The sequence below is a fragment of the Kryptolebias marmoratus genome, linkage group LG7 (genome assembly GCF_001649575.2).
Source record: "Kryptolebias marmoratus isolate JLee-2015 linkage group LG7, ASM164957v2, whole genome shotgun sequence".
In the NCBI taxonomy this organism is placed as follows: domain Eukaryota; kingdom Metazoa; phylum Chordata; class Actinopteri; order Cyprinodontiformes; family Rivulidae; genus Kryptolebias; species Kryptolebias marmoratus.
The window spans coordinates 2872529-2894710 of record NC_051436.1 but is presented as its reverse complement, the minus strand read 5'-3'; the positions used below and the strand labels follow the sequence as shown (position 1 = coordinate 2894710).

The 22182-nt window shown below is 37.0% G+C and overlaps 2 protein-coding genes and 2 long non-coding RNA genes across 7 annotated transcripts; 3 read left to right on the top strand and 1 right to left on the bottom strand.

Annotated features, from left to right (window-relative positions):
• Positions 1-984: 984 nt before the first annotated feature.
• LOC112451433 (protein cappuccino-like) lies at positions 985-7315 on the top strand. 3 transcript variants are annotated; one of them, XM_037976355.1, is made up of 8 exons: positions 985-1340; positions 2695-2872; positions 3225-3366; positions 3518-3622; positions 4490-4627; positions 5871-5923; positions 6022-6297; positions 6464-7315. In XM_037976355.1, exons 2-7 carry the CDS (start codon positions 2761-2763, stop codon positions 6123-6125), a joined length of 654 nt encoding a protein of 217 aa, XP_037832283.1. In that variant the 5' UTR covers positions 985-1340; positions 2695-2760; the 3' UTR covers positions 6126-6297; positions 6464-7315. The 3 variants fall into 3 exon arrangements, with proteins under 3 accessions (XP_037832283.1, XP_024866508.2, XP_037832284.1); XM_037976356.1 differs by lacking the exon at positions 985-1340 and adding an exon at positions 1526-2215; XM_025010740.2 differs by lacking the exon at positions 3518-3622 and having other exon boundaries at positions 999-1340; positions 6464-7312.
• LOC119617157 lies at positions 3228-4099 on the bottom strand. Its single transcript, XR_005233342.1, has 2 exons — positions 3487-4099; positions 3228-3362 (listed from the first exon to the last, which is right to left on the bottom strand). It is a non-coding gene; the product is annotated as an uncharacterized LOC119617157 (long non-coding RNA).
• A 5383-nt stretch (positions 7316-12698) lies between the features above and the next one.
• LOC112451434 lies at positions 12699-18029 on the top strand. Of its 2 annotated transcripts, XM_025010741.2 has the most exons (8): positions 12699-13025; positions 13185-13365; positions 13718-13859; positions 14178-14315; positions 16727-16779; positions 16878-16892; positions 17059-17135; positions 17302-18029. In XM_025010741.2, the coding sequence occupies exons 2-8, from the start codon at positions 13254-13256 to the stop codon at positions 17404-17406; spliced, it is 642 nt and encodes a 213-aa protein (XP_024866509.1). In that variant the 5' UTR covers positions 12699-13025; positions 13185-13253; the 3' UTR covers positions 17407-18029. The 2 variants fall into 2 exon arrangements, with proteins under 2 accessions (XP_024866509.1, XP_024866511.1); XM_025010743.2 differs by lacking the exon at positions 16878-16892.
• A 1214-nt stretch (positions 18030-19243) lies between these two features.
• LOC108248214 lies at positions 19244-19813 on the top strand. The gene is made up of 3 exons (XR_001809118.2): positions 19244-19310; positions 19415-19654; positions 19739-19813. It is a non-coding gene; the product is annotated as an uncharacterized LOC108248214 (long non-coding RNA).
• Positions 19814-22182: the final 2369 nt, after the last annotated feature.

Genomic DNA, 22182 nt, shown 5'->3' with positions numbered 1-22182 from the left:
GAGTCCACCTCAACACTGTATGAAAATATAGAGTAAAATAACCGTCAGTGATCAGCTCTGCTGCTCTGTCTGTTTCTGGGAATTAAAGAGATCTTGTTGGACTTAAGAGCTCTGCACACACACTGCAGCGTATCTGATTCTGTGTAACATCTGAAAACTTCTCATTATTTTCCAAACTAGGTTGTCTAGTAGCAGCTGGCCAACTAACATAAATGGTATTTCATCTTGGAGAGCAGTGACGAACGTTGAACTGAGGAAACGGTCTGACAACAACAAACCCAACACATCACCACAGACCACCATCCTCTCACTTATGAGGTAATTTTAGTTTTTGCATCACATGTTGGCTGAGGAATTAGAAGCTTTATTGCAGTACAGTCAGTATCTCCATATGCTGATACTGGGGGACTCACTGAGTTTACGCTTATGAAACGTTTCAGATGGTGTAGAAAATGTGGTGAGTGGGTGTTCCAGTAGAGGCCAAGATGTTCCCAAAACAAAACAGATCATTAGAACATTTATAAGGATGTTCTTTTAAATTATTTGTTTTTATCTTTTTGCGGAAACAGCTGTCAACAGAAAATCATAAGACTAAAAAAGGAGAAACAAAGTTTTGAAAATGAGTCGACCAAGTGTGTTCTTTATTTGCAAGTCAAAAAGCATCTTAAAGTACACACATTTTTGAAGGTTACTTTTTGACTTTCAAATGAGGAAAACATTGCAGACTTCATGAGAGTGAGAGACCTTTGTATAAGCATAAAGTGCTGAATTCATTCCAAAGAAATTAGTACAGGAAACAAGGTCTAAAATAAGATCATGTTAGGATGGTAGAAAAATAGATCATTATAACAGCTGTAGGTCTGAAAGTATCATGAATAATTTTTTAGAGGAGACAGCTGTAAATAAAAATAAAAGAAAATTGAAGAAAGGTTTGTGGAACAAGTTGCTCAAGTTAATCTTACTACCCACTTCCTTCAGAACAGCTTTATGGTTATTTTCACAGTGATTATTCAGTCGTCACAGGAATAAACATCAAAATGACAGCACAGTTTGATTAAATATGTTTATAAACATGGAGATATGGTATAAATCAGAACCCAGACAAATTGTAATGCAGCCAAAACAATATCAGCATAAAAGAAAAAAAGAATCAGTCTGTCAGTCTTGTGTGAAATTAATTCATATGTTCTTGTTCTTTCAGAGTTCCTTCTAACTGTCAGAGAAATATTACACTGTTGGCCTTTGATCCCGATGGAGACGAAGTTAAATGCAGATATGGAAATGATTCGTTGTCAGAGTGTAACCCCTGCACACCACCGTCTGTCCTCAGCCTCTCATCAGTGAGTCAGATTAGATAGATGCATGTAATATAGAATCATAAAATTGTCTTACAGCAGCGTATAATGATGTTGTTCATCTCTGGTCTGTGGTCAATATGACATGTATCTTAAAACGCTGCCAATGACTTGATTCATTAAGATGGATGAACAGCAAAAACCAATAAAATACAATTCAGCTCCTGATCAAGATACGATTCAGGCTTTATTCACAATACAGTTTTGCCTTCAGTCACAATACAATGCAATTCAATGAATTTGATTCATTAAACACTGAGATTCAAAGCAATAACAAACAAACAACTAAAGGACTGTTCCTACATCAGTCACTGAGACAAATTATTTACTATATAGGAAAAAAAATGCACAATAATTTGTTTTATAAAACCTGACTCATTAATGATAAACAAATCACAAAACTGAAGCCTGGTGCAAAATTATTAGAACTACCAGGCAGCAGATGTGTTTAAAGCACCTTCAGTAACTCAGCAGTGAGCAGTAAATGTATTTTATACATTATAAATAATAAAACACAAGTTAATGTTTTTAATGGAGTGTTATTCAATCCACATGATCAGGTTGAAGCACACTTTCAGACTGTTTGTTGCTGTTTTTTCTGGTGCTGCAGTTCACCTTCTGATCAGTAGGCGGAGCTAATAAGAAAACAGTACTGCTAAACAGCAGGAAGTGCAACCAGAAAAAGAGTTGGGCGTTTCCCCTACCATTATCCAGGAGGGTCTATAAGAAGTTAAAAGAATGCACAACAATGACAAATATACTAATATAAGTCATTGATGCACAAGATTCTAATTTGTGCCTCATGGTCCTTTGGTGAAATCTGACCTGAATCTTTTAAACATAGTCGGTCTGCGTGGAAGGTAATATGCTACATTTCTACTCATTTTTTAACCAGACTAAACATTTTCTTTGTTGTTTCGTAACCTTAATTGAAGAAAAATATGGAATATATATTTTGTTTAAATAGCAATAATATTGTAATATAAATATTCAAATGTTTTTTAATATTCTGATATGGTTTTAGATTGATTTAGGGATTGAATTGTTTGGTAATTCTACTTTTTTACAAGCATATTCTCAGCAGCTCAGCTTTACAGGAAGGAGGATTACAAAAACATCTTGTTTTCTCAACAGTAATTCAGTTGGAATTCAGGATTCAAATTAGCTAGGTAAAACAGGCTTCAAAAAATCAGTTTCCAGGTACAAACAAAACAAACAATAATAAACTTGTGTTATTTTAGTGCTGAGCTGAAACTATAACCGCCTTCTTCATTTTCTTCAGTTTCACAGGAATCTGATTGGCCTTTTGTGAATTCTTTATTTGTTTTTCCTCTTGCAGTCTTGTACTTTGTCGTTCACCCCAACAACAACCAATAACACTGAAACATATGCAGTCCAGCTGGTGATGGAGGACTTTCCCAAACAGACCATCAATCTGATTCACACTAATGGTTCACAGGAGGTGAAAACCACCAACGATGCTATCAGCAAGATACCCATCCAGTTTCTTTTGAAAGGTACAGTCCTTTGTTAGGATTTATTTGGTTTAGAGCCACAAAGATCTGCTCTGAAGTTAGATCTGCTGTTCAGAGACTGAAAACAGCATCTGTTCAATACTGGTGCACAAATGTCTCAACATCTACTAGTTGGAGTTTTATCTAGTAAAAAAACACATTTTTATAATCTCTGTAAATTATGGACAGAAAGTTTCACCTAAAGAAATGAACATGGCATCTGCACAAAGGTTTACTTTCTGAGATTGTTGCAGAATCATTTGAGTCGAAGTGTTGGACCACTTTGTTGACAAACAGGTTTGTATTTTTTTCATCTCAATGTGGCTCAGTTTGTTGCTTTCTTGTGTTGCTCCAGTGGTTCCTTCAATACCTTCCTGCACTGAAGGTCTGTATCTGCCCAGATTTCTGCCTCCAACTCCAGACAACAGAGCTCAGATCTACACAGTTGTTAATCAGACGGTGGAAATCCCCATCATGGCAGAGGCAACTCAGTCTACGTGAGTGAAAACAAAACACATTTAAAAGAAGTTTAAAGTTAACATAAAGGTGATGTGAAGAACTGCTTCTGGTTAAGGCTCTGTCATACTCCATAAAAAGTCAAGTCGGTTCGTGGTCACCTGGTTGCAAGGCGTTTGTTTTTGCACACAGCTTTCATCTTCCACGAGATAGAAGGAGCAGAACTCCCAGGAAAACCCCTCTTGCTGCAGGACACGTCACACTCAAAGCATATATAAGTGTGATTATCCAACAAAAGTAAACACTGCAACATCAAGCTTAGCAGAGATGTACAATTATAAGTTAGCACATTTATATATTATTATTATTATTATTATTATTATTATTATTATTATTAGTAGTAGTAGTAGTAGTAGTAAGCACAATTTCTGGTGGGTCCCATTGCTTACCTCAAGTTATGAAACACCAGTCGTCATGTTGGTGGTCGTGTCACGGGGTTTCATATGGATGGCCAGCCACTGTAGAGCGATGTACAGAGCCTGCATGGGTTTCTTCCTGCTGGGGTCACAACTCCATCCCTGCATCGTCCGTTTGGCCTTCACAAATCTGTTCCAAAGAGAGCTGATGGACTCCTCCATGCACAATGACTGAACCATCTCCTTTCAAAAAAACGTTGCCACTTGACAATCTTCTTTTGGAACAGTCGTACAGATTTATATATTTTCGAACTAACTCTGCCAGCTGCTCTTCAGAACTGTCCATATGGCTTGCACTACAACCAACAGCCACTGGTAGTGTAGTAATTGAAGCGAAATGACAACATTGCAGCCTGAGCACTTTTCCGCAATGAAACACGCCCATGAACTTCTAACCAATCACACAATACTTGGTGAATACCCCTATGAGAGAAAGTTCAGCCGGGGCTTTGTGTCGAGAAGTGGCAGACGAAGCTGCTTTGAGAACAAAATTATGCAATTTTTGTCATGCAACCACAAAAATGAGAGCTGATTTTATGACCTCTCATGGAAGATGACAGCAGCTTAAGGCAAGTTGTAAAACTAATCATTTAGATCATGGAGTCAAAAAAACAACTTGATCTTTAATAGGCAGGGAAAACTTTGGACCTATCACCTGTCAAACCATTTTAATTCCTGTTTGTTAAAGGATCACTGAGCTCTTGTTCAGTGGACCATACAATGTGGTCAAGAATACATCAGGATCAGGAAGCTTCACCCTGAAATGGACACCATCCCAAAATGAAAGTGAACAAAGCCACTCCATCTGCTTTGTTGTCCAGGCGAGGTCTGTATCTTCTCATATCAACATAACATTTACAATGTACAGAAATTAACAGCAGCATAGTTTTTTAAGAGTGAGTTTACAGGCCTATTTAAAGTTAAGGAAGCAAGGATGAGATATTGAGTAGATATGAAGTTTGTGTATTATGGTTGGTGATTATGAAGATGGAGACTCAGAATTGGGCTTCTGTCTCACTGGGCAAACATCTAAACCTGCTCTGTATGGCCCCCTGGATTATTTTTTGCTGAAGATGTGTTGACCTAAAGGGTTATGAGTTAAATAAAGGACTCCATCATTTATTTAAGAAGACCTGACTCAACCTTGTTAGACCTCTCAATTATAAATACTTTCAGTTTGAATAAACCTGAAATAAACAAAGGCTTTAAGGTTTAGGTCACAATAATGTTGTTCTGACTGAAGAGTTGTCCAAATGGTTGTCTTTCTAGATTGGAGAACAACAACAACAACAAAAAAAAAAAATTTCTTCCTGCAAAAAACATAAACGTCCTGTTGGCTTTAATTCAACTTGCTTTGAAGATAAGACAAGATAAAATAAACTTTATTGTTGTGTATTTACTTTATTGTTATCATGTTATGGATCACTGAGAATCTACATCAGCCTGTTCATTTATTGAAATATTTTTTTACAAGGCTTAGGTCAGAATAATGTTGTCCTGACTTGTTAGATATGTCCTAAAGTATATTTAAGTGTTAGAGAGGTAAATCGGTTACTCAGCAGCTTTTTATGTCTGTCTGAAAGCTTTTTGCAGTATTAAAAGCTATCTTCCATTAGCTGCTACATGCTTAAGCGTCAAGGCAGCATTACACATACGGAATCACTTGTTTGAACCAGTTAAAACCAGGTTTTTGTCAACACAGTACGATTACTGATATCACGTGGGGCGGCGCTCTGGCCCTCTGTAAGGGGCAGAGCCTAGGATCTATGTGAGTCGACGATCTCTTCCTCTGCTTCATCCATAAGATGTTGTAGATCAAAGTCCCAGCGCTGGTCTTGTACTAATTCTCTGCCTTTTTATAATAAATAGTTAAACTCTAGTTCTTTTGTAGCGTAAACCTTAAAAGGTAAATTTTCTGAGTTCTCCCTCCCTTGGGGTAAAAGGACAGGAAGTAGGCCGAGGGTGGAGCGTCGGCGAAAGACTGAAGAGTTGTCCAGATGGTTGTCTTTCTACATTGTAGAAAAACTATAGTGTAACAATAAAACCACTGTTCTGACTTGTTTCCACAGCCATTCCAATATTCTGTATCAGTCTGAGCTTCGATGTGTGGCAGTTCTTATAGGTAAGTGGAGTTCTTACTTGTTTCACATTTTTTAAATCCCGTTGTTTTTTTCCTTCTTCACTGATCCTGTTTCTGCTAATCTGCTCTTCTCTTTACAGATCAACCACCTCCACCAACACCATCACCAACAACACCATCACCACCACCAACAACACCATCACCACCTCCACCACCACCACCCCGTAAGTTTGACCGGAGTTAGGTTGATGTCTTAGAGTCAGCGCTGTATTTGTCAGTAACAGAACTGTACTTGAACGCCTCTAATTGTGACACAATGTTAAATCTCTGTGCTTCTAGGGTTTCTTTATTCTCTGAAGCTAAAGATCTCAACTACAATGTCACTGGAGAAAAACAAGGAGATCATTGAAAAACTGGTTAGTAACTTCCTTGCTTTTAGTTCAAAGAATCACAATCACAGTTTGAACTGGTTCAACTGGTTGGGATGATAGTTCAGATATAAAATATGATCAGATACGATCAGTCATGTTTATGATGTGGTACTGATTTTATCTCAGCAACAACCTGTGTTTTCTTTTCCAGGTTAAAGATGAATTGATTAAACGAGGGCTGCCATCACACATAAGTGTAAGCCTTCTGAGCAATGGTTCAGTGAAAGTCTCAACAACAGCACCCCCTAGTGGCTAATCGTGAGAACACATCAGCTGTCTGCAGGGAAATGTTTCCATAAATTTGGATTTAACTTGTTTCTTTTCCTCTCTTTTAGTTTTTTCTTAACAAGGAAGTTTAAACATTTTATTACATATGTTTGCAAATAATAGCATGTTTGAAATATTATAAATAATTGTATGTTACTTTATTTAATCTTGAACTATTTTTAAACCAAATTATTGTAAATCTACTGTCTCTTTGAATGTTTGTCCTGACTTCATTTAAAATAACAGTTTTTCAATGTCTTCCATTATCTTTGCCTTGATTTTTCCACACTTGTTTATCAATACGAATTATTTTCTAAAATCTGTTATTCTTGTATTTGTATATTTTCATGTTGCAAACAAAAAGTAAAGGGAGCCACAGTGAGGAGTTATTTTATGTGACAATATTAAATTCTTAACCACGTCAAAGGGAAATTTTATTTCTTTAGTTTTTTAAAAAAAACAAACTGTAATTTTTTTTTACTTATATTTTCAATGTAAATAAACTTTATGTTTCAGTGAAAAGTAGTAAAATTAAGAGGAACCTTCAAAGGACTGATATACTCATATGTGATTGTGGACATTATTACAGGAAGTGTGTGTGTGTGTGTGTTGGGGGTTAGGTGTAGCTCTTGTGGTGGCTCAAGGATAACTTTCAATCAATTGAAACTTAAAACTCAGAAATAAATAATAAATGCACTAAACATTATTTTGCTGAAAAAAGTCTCTTGAACAAGTTTTTTGTGAGTCAAAAATTATTTTTAGTGGCTAAATTAAAAGAGTCAAGGCTTCAGTCGACTGAGGCTAACTGAAAGATCTGTCTCCAACAGATCTGAGGAACAAATCAGAGATCTCTGTCCAGACGAGTCCTTTAACAATTGATAGACAGAGAATCAATCAGTCTGTCTGTCTATCTATCTATCTATCTATCTATCTATCTATCTATCTATCTATCTATCTATCTATCTATCTATCTATCTATCTATCTATCTATCTATCTATCTCCTAGTCAATTGTTACACACAAGTCCTCACGTCGTAGGAAAAACAAAACACACGTCGTGTGTGTGTGTGTGTATGCTTGTAAATGTTAAATATGAAGACATTTTGCATGAACACACTTCATGCTGTGGGGACATTTGGAATTGTGAGAACATAATGATGGTCTTATAATTTGTGAAGTAAAAAAAATTAAATGGTTTCATATGCTGCATTTGGATAAAATCCTTTCAGTTTCTTCAGATACTCCACCAACATAAGGGATGACATTGTTGTTGAATATCATGGGCTTCAGTGAGGCGGCACAGAGCAGAGTGGTTAGAGCTGTCACCACCCAGCAAGAGGGTTGCAGGATTGCATCCCAGCCTGGGGCCTTTCTGGGTGGAGTTTACATGTTCTCCCTGTGTCACATGGGTTTACTCCCGGTACTCCGGTTTCCTCCCACAGACCAAAAACATGCATGTTACGTTAATTAGTAACTTTGAAATTGTCCCTGGGTGTGAGTGAGAGCGTGAATGGTTGTTTGTCTCCATGTGTCCCTGTGATGGACTTGCAACCTGTCCACACAGTTTTTTGCATCACATGTTAACCTTATGATTTTTTTATTAGTGCATTTCAAAAACAGCAAAACTGTTAAGATTTCATCTTATGCAATGATTTTTTAATTTTATAATTAATAATTTCAGCATTGTAATCTGTGAGCTTTGTACTGGATGAGGAGATGAGAATCACATGAAGCAAAATGAGTTTTATGTGATTTAGCAGTTGTTCCAGTCTAAGCTTCAGTACAGATGGAGACCTTTTGTATAAGCATGAAGACCTGAAAATATTCAAAATAATGCAGTTCAAGTTAAAAAGTTTAAATCTGTGCTGAGGTGGAGGTGATTTTGAAGACAGAACAATTTTAAGGCTCTTAAGTAAAATCAGCAGTAAATAAAAATCTTAGGAATAAAAATAGATGAAGATTTTATGAACAAATTGGTGAACATCATTTCTCATTTGCAAAGCAAAAAGCATTTTCTAAAAGTAGCCGTTTTCATAGATGCTATTTGGTTTTCAAATAAGGAATATTTATGGTTCAATGAGAGATCTTTGTGCAAACATGAATAAATAAAATTACTCCAAAAAACTGAGTACACCCAAAAAAAAAAAAGAAAAGAAAAGTCAAATACATGTAAATTGGGGTAGGAGACGAGATCTTCTCTGAAGAGAATAGATAATTGGAACTGTTGTATGTATTTCTGCAAACACCAAACTTTGTTTTTAGAGGAGACAACAGTTAATAAAAAGCATCAGAACCAGAAAAATAAATTATGTAAAGAAGCGATGAAAAACAAGTTTTTCAAGGAACCCACTTCCTTCCTTTTTCACAGGGGTCAGTAAAAGTACTAAGAATCATAGATGCCTTATTAACAGCTCAGTTTCATTAAGTCACTTCATAAACAATGATGGCTAATCAGGTTTCAATCAGGACTGACACAGAGAGTAATGAATCCATCAAATTATCAGCATGAATGTTAAAAAAGACAGGTTCAGTTTCATGTGATATTTTCGTGCCTGCATCATGTGCCTGAAGATATTTCTGATTTATTCAGGATGATGAGTATCAAAGTATCCATTGTTCCCACATCCTTCCCATATAGCTCCTCTCTGGGCTTGCTCATATAGTAGCTTTCCAACAGTTGATAAGTTCTCTGTCCTCATCCATGGATTTCCTGTTCCAGTAGCTCATTTTCATTTTACATCCATAACACATTTCCTCATTTCAGGTCCTTTCAGTTTTTTTGTTTGTTTTTTCCTATACGCAAATACTCCATGTGTGGAACAGTAAATTTGTAAAACGTGAGGTCCTCCACAAAGGGCGTTCTAATAAAGTATAAATTCAGTTCTCTTGTCTTTAATAATTCGGTGTCAGTGCAGAGACATTGACTCATTCATCATGTTGCTCTCTGTGCTGCTGCTGCTGATGGTCTGTGGTTCTCAAGCTTCTCATTTTAGTGGCACTGTGATGACCTACTACCCACTGGAAACTTATGCAGACGGATCAGTCTCAGTCAGTTGAGGTTTTTGGAATTTATTTATCGAAGTTTTAAACTTTTATTATGTTTAACATTCCTAAACTTTAATTCTGCAGGTGATGCTTCGCTATAAAATGCAGTTCACATCATGCAGATACTTATCATGGACATGCACTGGCAACTGTGGTTCTGTGACCCAGACTCTTGATGGAACAGTTGATAAACTCAGTGATGGATCATGTCAGACTGAAAGAATCCAAACTCGGCTGCTTCCCAACAACTCTCCTCTTCAAGTAGTGTAAGTCCACCTCAATATCTTCTTCTGTCAGCTGCTCTCTTTAGGGCTCACCACAGTGGATTATCTGCCTCTTTTTCACCCTGCACCAACCCTCTCCATCTCCTACTTCACTACATCCACATATTCTCCTCTTCCTCTTCTTTGGCAGATCAGGACAGTTGAGCTAAAATTATTACAATGGTGAACATCCATCACTGATCAAAACATTACTGTTATTGATCATTTTTAAATGTCCTGGCAGCTAAATTATGAAACTGGGTGTAACATAAGAATCATCTTTTTTTTTTTGACCAATCATCTCTTTGTTTTGAAACATAAAATAAAAGCTTGTTTTCTTTAGATGATAACTTGTTAGCTCAAGATAAAACAAACTTGGTTATCTTGAGATGATGGAATAGTTAACACCTTAAGAAAACCACAGCAAAATTATTTGCTTGAAGGAATGCATATCACCCGCTGCCTTTCATACCAAAGTTTTAAACAGTTTTTGTTCATCAGAAGTGCTCAAAGTGTAAAATGGGGGATGATGCACACCTTCTTCCACACCAGCTGAGTTATAGCGATTACTGTGTTTTAACATCAGTTAGCTGTGGGAGCCATCTTGAATTATATTGAACCAAAAGCCAATCAGTTAAAGAAGTTCATCCAACGGTTACTTTCCAAGAGTTTCTTTAAAATCCTTCCAAAAAAAACCAAACACACCACACACAGACAAAAGCTAAAACATAATCACCCACCTTTTTATTTTCTGCAGCAGGTGATAAAAGAAGCAAGTAGAGCTGTTCTTGACTTCAGTAGCTGTTCTATTAGCTCCTGAGATTGTAGGATACAGTATCTTGTTGGGCTTTGGCATCGGCACATAACACAACATTAGACTCTGTGTAACGTCTGAAAACTTCTCATTAATGCAGTGCTAGTAGTGGAAATTGGCAAACTAATGAAAACAGCATCGTATCCTGGAGAGCTGTGACTGATGTTGAACTGAGGACACGATCTGATCTCGGCAGACCCAACACATCACCTCAGACCACCATCCTCCCTGTTATAAGGTAATTTATTAACTTAACATCACATGTTAACCTTATGATTTAAATATAAGCGCACTTCAAAAACAGCAAAACCGTTAAGATTTCATCTAATGCAATGATTTTTATTTTGTAATCCTAAATTCAGCATTGTAATCTGTGAGCTTTGAACTGGAAGAAGAGATGAGAATCACATGAAGCAAAATTAGATTTATGTGATTTAGCAGTTGTTCCAGACTAAGCTTCAGTACAGATGGAGACCTTTTGTATAAGCATGAAGACCTGAAAATATTCAAAATAATGCAGTTCAAGTTAAAGAGTGTAAATCTGTGCTGAGGTGGAGGTGTTCTTGAAGACAGAACAAACGCAAATATGTTCTTACTAACTTTTTTTTTGAAAAGAAAACAGTGAATAAAAATCATAAGAATAGACATGAGGAAGTTTTTAAAACAAATTGGTAAACAGTATTTCTCCTTTGTAAGTCAAAAAGCATTTCTTAAAAGTAGCAGACTTTATACAGATATATTTGGTTTGCAAATGAGGAAAATTTATGCTTCAATGAGAGATCTTTGTGTAAACACAATCTTTTTATGTACTGAAAGTATTCCATAGAACTGAGTACAGGAAAAGAAATGTAAAATAAATGTAAATTAGGGTAGAAGATGAGGTCTTCTCTGAAGAGAATGGAAAATAGAGCTGTTGTTTTTCTGCAAACACCAAACTTTGTTCTTAGAGGAGACAGCAGTTAATAAGAAGCATCAGAACCAGAAAGATAAATGATATAAAGAAGCGTTGAAAAACAAGTTGTTCAAGGAACCAACTTCCTTCTGAACAATATTCACCTGACTGACAGTTTTCACAGCAATCACTTAAAGTTATAACAATCATAGATGCCCTATTAACAGCTCAGTTTGATTAAATCACTTCATAAACAGTGATCGTTAATCAGAAGGTTTCAATCAGGACTGAATGAGTAATGAAGTCATCAAATTATCAGCATGAGTGTTAAAAAGCCAGGTTCAGTTTTATGTGAAAATAATTCATATGTTCTTGTTTTTTCAGAGTTCCTTCTAACTGTCAGACAAATATTAACCTGTTGGCGTTTGACCCCGATGGAGACGAAGTTAAATGCAGATATAGAAGCAAACCACTGTCTGTCCTCAGCCTCTCATCAGTGAGTAAAAACTGTTTATCTCAGGTCAGATTAGACAGATGAATGGAATATAGAATCATAAAATTGTCTTACAGCAGCGTATAATGATCTAACAGAAGCAGAAGTAGTGTTGTTCATCTCTGGTCTGTGGTCAATATGACATGTATCTTAAAACGCTGCCAATGACTTGATTCATTAAGATGAATGAACAGCAAAAACCAATAAAATACAATTCAGCTCCTGATCAAGATACGATTCAGGCTTTAATCACAATTTCATTTAACCTTCTGTCACATTAAAATGCAATTCAATATGAGTTTGATTCATTCAACACTGAGGTTCAAAGCAACAACAACCAAAGGATTGCTTATGGTTCTGAATCAGTCACTGAGACAAATTATTTACTACCTAATAAAAACTGCACAATACACTTTCATAAATCCTGACTCACAAAAAATAAACAATTCACAAAAATGAGGCCTGGTGCAAAATTATTAGAATTACCAGGCAGCAGATGTGTTTAAAGCTCCTCCAGTAACTGAGCAGTGAGCAGTAAATGTATTTTAAACATTATAAATAAAAAACAAGTAAACCTTTTTACTGAAATATTATTCAATCCACAGGATCAGGTTGAAGCACACTTTCAGAGTTTGTTGCTGTTTTTTCTGGTGCTGCAGTTCACCTTCTGAACAGTAGGTGGAGCTAATGAGAAAACAGTACTGCTAAACAGCAGGAAGTGCAACCAGAGGAGGAGCTGTCCACTAAAAGAAGTGAAGAGAGGTGATCCATTTTTTAGACACATACTGTATGTGACTTCACTTTTTTTTATAAACATCTTAGTGTCATTTTCACAAAGCAAATAGCACTAATTATATGCTATTGCAAACACACACATCAAATTCAAGCAGCTCTCCTGGTGTGTAGCAGTGCTGAGGGTGTTAAACAATCAATTTGCAGGTAAAAAGAAATGATTAAACTGCGTACTTTTTCCATTGCTAAGCTGAAACTACAACTACCATCTTAATGTTTTTTCCAGTTTCACAGGAATCTACAATTATTTATTTATATGTACAATAATTTTCATTTGTCTACTAAGTTTGTTCTTTGTTCTTGCAGTCTTGTACTTTGTCGTTCAGCCCGACAACATCAAGTAATACTGAAAAGTTATATGCAGTCGAGCTGGTGATGGAGGAATTTCCCAAACAGACCATCAATCTGATTCACACTGATGGTTCACAGGAGGTGAAAACCACCAACGATGCTATCAGCAAGATACCCGTCCAGTTTCTTTTGAAAGGTACAGTCCTTTGTTAGGATTTATTTGGTTTAGAGCCACAAAGATCTGCTCTGAAGTTAGATCTGCTGTTCAGAGACTGAAAACAGCATCTGTTCAATACTGGTGCACAAATGTCTCAACATCTACTAGTTGGAGTTTTATCTAGTAAAAAAACACATTTTTATAATCTCTGTAAATTATGGACAGAAAGTTTCACCTAAAGAAATGAACATGGCATCTGCACAAAGGTTTACCTTCTGAGATTGTTGCAGAATCATTTGAGTCGAAGTGTTGGACCACTTTGTTGACAAACAGGTTTGTATTTTCTTCATCTCAATGTGGCTCAGTTTGTTGCTTTCTTGTGTTGCTCCAGTGGTTCCTTCAATACCTTCCTGTACTGAAGGTCTGTATCTGCCCAGATTTCTGCCTCCAACTCCAGACAACAGAGCTCAGATCTACACAGTTGTTGGTCATCCGGTGGAAATCACCATCATGGCAGAGGCAACTAAGTCCAAGTGTGTAAAAAAAAACCAAAACATTACCTGGTTAGACAAGTTTGAAAATTATCCACTTAATTGTAGGAAAACAACTTTTTGTTTGTGAAATTTTACCTCCTCCATAATAGTGAAAAAGGTTAAAAATGTTTTTAGTTTCAAATAAGATAAACACTGTTGAAAACAGTTTTCAAGTCTGAGCCAGTTGTGTATGAGAGCACCACTCCAAACATCAGAGCATTTAGATCACGGAGTCAAGAAATCAGTCTGACTTCGAGTAGGCAGCGAAACCTTTGGACCTATCAGCTGTCAAACTGTTTTTATTCCTGTTTGTTAAAGGATCACTGAGCTCCTGTTCAGTGGACCATACAACACGTTCAAGAGTACATTAGCATCAGGAACCTTCGCTCTGAAATGGACACCATCTAACCGAGAAAGTGGACAAAGCCACTCCATCTGCTTTGTTGTCCAGGCGAGGTCTGTATCTTCTCATATCAACATAACATTCTTTGAAAATGTACAGAAAATGATAGCAGCATAGTTTTCATAAGAGTGAGTTTACAGGCCTACTTAAAGTTGAGGAAGTGAGGATGAGATATTGAGTTGAAATAAAAGCTTCTGTCTCACTGGCAAACATCCTGACCAGCTTAGGAACCCCCTGATGGATGTGGATGTTGGAAGAAATAAGGTAGGGATGGAAGACGAAACAGACAGACAGGAGAAGGAGACAGGTTGGACGAATGTTAGCTGGAAGTGTAGAAACAGCCACTTAATACCAAAGGATTTATTTTTAAATATTGTTTATATTAAAAAAGTGCATTAGCAAGATGTGTAATTCATTCAAAGCTAATTAATAATACATGCTTGACTATATGACTTAGAGGAGAAAAACACAAGTAAGGAATGAAGGAGACAGACATGAGGTCAGTGATCAGCTGCTGTAGAGGAGAGATGATATCAGGTAGGAATAACAGCTAGTGAGGCCACACAAACCTAGATGCCCAGAAGGGTTTGAATTTCTGCTGACCACCTATTCACTGTGTCAGTTTGTGAAAAATAGTGCAGGCAGACATGGCAAGACCAACACCACAGAGGAGAAAGTGGACAGGAGAGGTGAAGATGATGATCATGATGACGAGGAGGAGGAGGGAGAGGAACAGAGAGGTGCAGAGGAGAGGGCTGGGTCAAGACTTTACTCAGAAGATCCATCTGAATGGCCTTCACCACAGAAAGTGGGGGACTCATTGACATGATGGAGAATGATCCACAATGTTCTGATGGGCCATACCCAATATCGGGGATTATATGTTATAAGCCCATGAATAAAAAAAAAATGTATTCACGTAAACAGGTAAAAGAAAAAAAAAAGGGGGGGGTGTAATGTGTCTGCATACCCCTCAGAAAGTAGGTAGTTGCACCCCAGCATGTCCACTTTGCAAATGAATCATTCGTGTGCAAAGCTGCCGCTGATCATTTTTTGTCCTGCCACCTTGATATTCCCCTCTCCTACAGCCTGATCAACATCACCAAATATGCAAATTAGGTGATGACGTCATCTAACAACTTTCAGCAGCTCAAAATCTAACTCCAAGCTCAGATCAAAACTTGAGAACTCTGATCTTAAGCAACTATGATATGTGTTTAATTCAAATTAATTGATCAGAATTCAGGAAAATCATGTTGTTCACACTATGTTGTCCCACATTGACATTCCCAAATGTTGGCAAGTATGCAAATGATGGAAATTATTTATTTAACACTAAGTGATCTAAAAGAAGCTTCTGAAATTATTGTGAAAAAGTAGGTCAGGGAGCATGAGAACTCATTAATGGATAGGTCCTTCATTAACCCCATTGAGAATCTTTAGGATTTGGTGTTGAAGATTCTGGTCTCGTCCACACAGGAGCAGTGTTTTATGAATACCCCAAGGTTTGTTTTTGTTTCAGCTTTGCATCCACATAGGAGCCCCTAAATAGTATTTTTCAAAACTAAGTTCCAGGAAATCCTTAAATGCCAACGATGGTCAATTTTAAAGGAAATAAAAGACAAAAGGTTTTTTTCTAAAGACATACCTGTTAGAAAACTTTGATTTAAAGGTAGATTAGAAAGATTTTTTGCTAATTTAGTTAGTAGGATCACTAGATGGTGACTTTAAGCCTATTATGGTGACCAACAGGTGCAAATTTGCAGCAAACAGCTAAACGCACCCTGAATGGCAAAACACATGGATGATGCAAACTACAAAACACACACAAAAAAAAAAAAAAAAATCCAAAAGAAAAAAGCTGCAATACAGAAAAAAAACCATACAACCAACAAAACAAAGAAAAATCCTATGAATACCAAAAACACTGGAAACAACTGCAAGTAAGAAACTCATTCCACCAAACAGAACTGCACCAAACCACTAGGGGGACTGGCCCACCAAGTCATATGGATCGCTGCGAAGTTAGTCGTTGGTTGACCCGGGGCTGGCAGTGAGTTTTCAGTCAGCCTACCTTTGTGTGCTCCCTCCTCCTAAACATTGTGGTTTGCTTAGGAAAAATCAATAAATTACCAAACTAATGACACTTGAAAAACAAAAATTAAATAACCTTCATGTCATATGAACCTCCGACCAAAAGTTAAAGTTGAACTGTTTCACTTCCAGAGTGTTTACCTGTTTGCACCTGACAGCCAGCATACTTCATGGACTCGTTTTTAGGCAAATCTGAAATACAGCAAAAATCAATATTTTCATTTTGCACTGCAGCCTGTGTGCATTCTGACTTGTTTTGCAGGATGGTTCACATATTTATTGAAATAACATTGTTTTTTTTACAAGTTTCTTAAACTACATTTCTACTATAGTGTAATATTAAAGCTATTTTTCTGAAATATTTCCACAGCTATTCCAATAATCTGTATCAGTCTGAGCTTCGATGTGTGACCGTTCAAATATGTGAGTGGAGTTCTTACTTGTTTCATACTTTTTAAAATCCAGTCGTTTTTTTATCTTGCTCTGATCCTGTTTCTGCTAATCTGCTTTTCCCTTTACAGGTCAACCAACACACCGTATGTTTTTTCTTTTTATAAAAAAATACAAAAAAAAAACAAAACACCATAAGTGAGACAAAAGTACAGTTGATATTTAAGTCATCACTGTGATTGTCAGTGACAGAACTGTACATAAACGCCTGTAATTTGAACTATTCTGACACAAAGGTCTCTGTGCTTTCAGGTTTTGCTTTTTTTCTGAATCTTATACTCCCAACTACAATGTCACTGGATGCCAATAAGGAGATCATTGAAAAAAGGGTTAGTAACTTCCTTGCTTTTAGTTCAAAGAATCACAATCACAGTTTGAACTGGTTCAACTGGTTGGGATGATAGTTCAGTTATGAAACGTGATCAGATACGATCAGTCATGATTATAACGTGGTACTGATTTTATCTCAGCAACAACCTGTGTTTTCTTTTCCAGATTAAAGATGAATTGATTAAACGAGGGCTGCCAGCACACATAAGTGTGGGTCTTTTGAAGAATGACTCAGCGCAAGATGCAACAAAAGCACCCCCTAGTGGCTAATCGTGAGAACACATCAGCTGTCTGCAGGGAAATGTTTCCATAAATTTGGATTTAACTTGTTTCTTTTACTCTCTTTTAGTTTTTTTTTTAACAAGGAAGTTTAAACATTTTATTACATATCTTTGCAAATAATAGCATGTTTAAAATATCATAAATAATTGTGTGTTACCCAATTTAATCTTGAACTATTTTTAAACCAAATTAATGTAAATCTACTGTATTTTTAAATGTTTGTCCTTTAAAATAACAGTTATTCAGTGTCTTCCATCATCTTTGCTTTGATTTTGACCGCACTTGTTTATCAAATTATTTTCTAAAATCTGTTATTCTTGTATTTGTATATTTTCATGTTGCAAACAAAAAATAAAGGGAACCACAGTGAGGAGTTATTTTATGTGATGATATAACATTTTTAAGCATATCAATTGGAAAATTGATTTCTTTACTTTTAAATAAAACTAACTGCATATTTTTTGTTTGTTTGTTTTGGCTTAAGTTTTATTGTAAGTATACTTTGTTTCAGTGAAAAGAACTATAATCAAGAGGAGCCTTTAAAGGACTGATATACTCATATATGATTATGGACATTAGTACAGGAAGTGTGTGTGTGTGTGGTGCTAGTGGTGGTGGGGGTTAGGTGTAGCTCTTGTGGTGGCTCAATCAGTGGAAACTTAAACTTAGAAATAAACAATAAATGCAATAAACATTATTTTTGCTGAAAAAAGTCTCGTGAACGAGTTTTTTGTGAGTCAAAAATTAATATTTAGTGGTGAAAATAAAAAGAGTCAAGGCTTCAGTTGACTGAGGCTAACTGGAAGATCTGTTTCCAACAGATTCTAGGAACAAATCAGAGATCTCTGTCCAGAAGAGCTATGTAATAATCGAGAGACACAGAATCTATCTATCTATCTATCTATCTATCTATCTATCTATCTATCTATCTATCTATCTATCTATCTATCTATCTATCTATCTATCTATCTATCTATCTATCTATCTCTGTGTGTGTGGCCATGTATTTGATACATTGCGGGGACAATTTTCCTAACATATACTACCTTGTGAGGACCAACTGCTCCTTGTGGGGACCAAAGCCTGGTCCCCACGAGGACAAATTATGTTTTTGGGATAGGGGTTAGGTTTAGGACTAAGGTGTGAATTGAGTTTAGGTTTGGTTTAGGGTTAGCTATGTACTGGTAATGGTTAGGGTTAGGGTAAGTCTCAGGGTTAGGCTGTAGTTAGGGTGTAGAAATGAATGGAAGTCAATGGAAAGTCCCTGCAAAGATAGAGAGACATAACATGTGTGTGTATGCTTGTAAATGTTAAATATGAAGACATTTTGCATGAACACACTTCATGCTGTGGGGACATTTGTTACTGTGAGGACATAGTGATGAACTTATAATTTGTGAAGTAAAAAAAAATTAAATGGCTTCTCATGCTGCATTTGGAGAAAATCTTTCTCATTTTCTCAGATACTCCATGAACATAAGGGATAATATTGTTTTTGAATATCATGGTGTTCAGCGTTCAAACCTCTGTGCATCAAACTTCTGAGCAACCTTGACTCTGTAACGAGCGAGATACATAGAAACAATGCCAAGTTAGTTCAAACATCATTGGGACTAACAAGGTCTGCAAATCCACATTTGGAAAGTTTATTAATAAATTGTTTCTGTTTGTTTTTTTCTGTTTCCACCCTTTTTTTTCCAGAATGTGCTGCATCTGTTTGTATTCGTGTAAGTGTTTTGTGTTTGAGTCTTTCCTGAACAGAGGAGGATCGGCAGGAGGGTGTGGTCCATCTGAGACAGTATCCACACCTGTTAGCAATTAGGCTTGTCGTTGCTGTGGCTTTTTAAGGAGCTTCTACAAAACCAGTCAGTGCTGGATGATTGCCATACCTGGTAGAGTCAAGCCAAGAGAGAGATTCTTAAATTATTCTTTGAGAAATTGACAGTTTGTCTTCCTTGTTCCCTCGTCTTACCTTTGTGCTGTCTGTGTTCCCCAGGTTGGAGCTCTGGATGTTCCCTCAACACTCCAGTTCCAGCTTCTCCAGCCTCACCCCTGTTCAAATCACCTTAAGCTCTCCAAGCTCTGGGTTGTGCTCAGCACTGTCGCCTCCTGCCTCCTCCTGCCTGCTCTCCAACAATCTGTTCAAGAAATAAAAACGCAATCCCCATCAGACCACTAACCACCAACCTCCACGGATCCAGCTTGTCTCTCCACGCCAGGATGCCTCCACCAAGCTGTAAGTTCCATTTACATTCTTCCAACCACCAGATTAGCTCAAGACTCAGTTCTTCGCCCTAACTGCCTCCATTCCCACTTCCAGACTCTGCCACCAGCCCAGCAGTCCAGTCAGTTTCATATTTTTTTTCTGCAAAAATAAACTGGTTTCATTTTTTAAGACTGTGTCCTATCTTGATTCTGCATGCTGGTCAAAAAACTTTCTGAAAACATGACAACATCAGCACATTCTGGATACCTTCCATGGACTGTGGGTTTCCCTTTTACAGTTCAGAGTAGATCAAATTGGATAAAAACAGACAGTGAAGTGTGACTTTGTTTTATAGTAAATTTAATGGTTGACGAACCCTACATTATTGTACATGACCTGCTAACTTAGATCCTTCCTTCCCACTAACAAGGGTGGTTTGGCTTTTTTCTTTTTTTCCTCTGCTTTTGGAAGAGGTATAATCTCTAGATAAGAAAATCCCATTTTACATTTGTTTCTTTCTCTGTTGTTGTATCAAACTGTGACCCTCATTCTGACGTACAAACAAACCTGTGACCTAGTACCATAATTTATATAAAAATAAAAACCCTGAGCTGGCCTTCACATGGATGGTTGTGCTTTTCATTCCACCAAAGGCCTGAGAGTCAGGAAATTGGGAAATGTTGCTGTATTTACATGCGTAATATCTTATCTCTGTTCTAACCAAAGGTTGTGACATCTACATTACATTCATTACACTTCAACATTTGTAATTCCTGATCATCTTACAGCCATGACACATTTCCTCATATCAGGTTCTTTGCCGTTTTTGTTGACTAAATGCAAATATTGCATGTGTGGAACAGTAAATAAGTGAAAAGCAAGACTGTAGATTAGAGGTGTTCTAAAAAAAAAAGTAAAAATTCAGTACTCGTCTTTAATAATTCAGTGTCAGTGCAGAGACATTGACTCATTCATCATGTTGCTCTCTGTGCTGCTGCTGCTGATGGTCTGTGGTTCTCAAGCTGGCATTAATTTTAATGCTGCTCTGATGAGCTACTACCCAAAAGAAACTCATGCAAATGGGTCAGTCTCGGTCAGTATGGATTTTTGGAATTCATTTATCCAACTTTTAATTTTTTTTATTAGGTTTAACACCATTTTTACTTTAATTCTGCAGGTGATTCTTTACTACGAACTGAAATTCCAGAATTGCCCAGGAACCCCATGGATATGCAGTGGCAACTGTGGTACTGTGGTCCAGAATATTTCTGATATTAAAGGTAATGGCGGAGTTTTTTGTTTTTTTATCGGAATGACAACTCGGCTGCTTCCCAACAACTCTCCTCTTCAACTAGTGTAAGTCCACCTCATTGTCTTCTTCTGTCAGCTGCTCTCTTTAGGGCTCACCACAGTGGATTATCTGCCTCTTTTTCACCCTGCACCAACTCTCTCCATCTCCTACTTCACTACATCCACATATTCTCCTGTTCTTTCCCCATAGTCAACATATATTTTCTAGCAAATCCTCCTCTGCACATGTCCAATCCTGACCTCTCTAACTTTTTCTCCAATTCTGAGCTGTCCCTCTAATCCTGCCATTTTGGTTGCTCCCAAAGAAAAGCTTAACATCTTCATCATTGCTGCCTCCTGACTTTTTGTTAGAGGCACCATCTCTAAATCGTGCATCATAGCAGGTCTCTCTACCATCCTGTAAACCTTCCCTTTCACTCTTGCAGTTGTCCTTCTGCCACAAGTCACCCCAAGCTTGTCTCCATCCACTCCACCCTGCTCGCACTCTTCTTCACCTCTCTCATCCACCTTTGAAACCTCTGTTCTTTGTAGCTTTACTATTATGTGGACCTAAGAAATGTATTTGTCTTTAAAGAAAAGTGGTTTTTCAGGGGTTTCTCTTTTTTCAGAAATTAGGACAGTAAAGCAAAAATGATCACACAGATCATTTTATAGATCATTTTTAAGTGTCCTGGCAGCTACATGAAGAACTGAGTGTAACACAAGAACCACCTTTGTTTTTTTTAACCAGTAGATCAAGTAGAGGTGTTCTTGACTTCAGTAGCTGTTCTATTAGCTCCTGAGATTGTAGGATACAGTATCTTGTTGGGCTTTGGGATCAGAACATTAGACTCTGTGTAACGTCTGAAAACTTGTCATGAATTTCCAATGCAGTCATGAGGGTGGAAATTGGCAATCTAATAAAAACGGCATCAGATCCTGGAGAGCTGTGACTTTTGTTGAACTGAGGACACGATCCGATCTCGGCAGACCCAACACATCACCTGTGATGAAGTTCCCTCCTATTATAAGGTCATTTTATTAGCTTTTGCATCACATGTTAACCTTATGATTTTCATATTTGTGTGTTTCAAAACCAACAACACTGTTAAGATTTTATTTTATGCAATGATTTTTTATTTTATAATCCTAATTTTATCATTGTAATCTGGGAGTTTTGTGATGAGGAGATGAGAATCACATGAAGAAAAATTAGTTTTATGTGATTTAGCAGTTCCAGTCTAAGCTTCAGTACAGATGGAGACCTT

Bases quoted from the DNA above. Each gene is read 5' to 3' on its own strand.
- LOC112451433 (XM_037976355.1), top strand. From the start codon at position 2,761: ATGGAGGACTTTCCCAAACAGACCATCAATCTGATTCACACTAATGGT. The intron at 3,367-3,517 runs GTGAGTGAAAAC...TTTTGCACACAG, and splicing joins GCAGAGGCAACTCAGTCTAC to CTTTCATCTTCCACGAGATA. The intron at 5,924-6,021 runs GTAAGTGGAGTT...TTCTCTTTACAG, and splicing joins ATGTGTGGCAGTTCTTATAG to ATCAACCACCTCCACCAACA.
- LOC112451434 (XM_025010741.2), top strand. From the start codon at position 13,254: ATGGAGGAATTTCCCAAACAGACCATCAATCTGATTCACACTGATGGT. The intron at 14,316-16,726 runs GTCTGTATCTTC...ATATTTCCACAG, and splicing joins TGCTTTGTTGTCCAGGCGAG to CTATTCCAATAATCTGTATC. The intron at 17,136-17,301 runs GTTAGTAACTTC...TTTCTTTTCCAG, and splicing joins AGGAGATCATTGAAAAAAGG to ATTAAAGATGAATTGATTAA.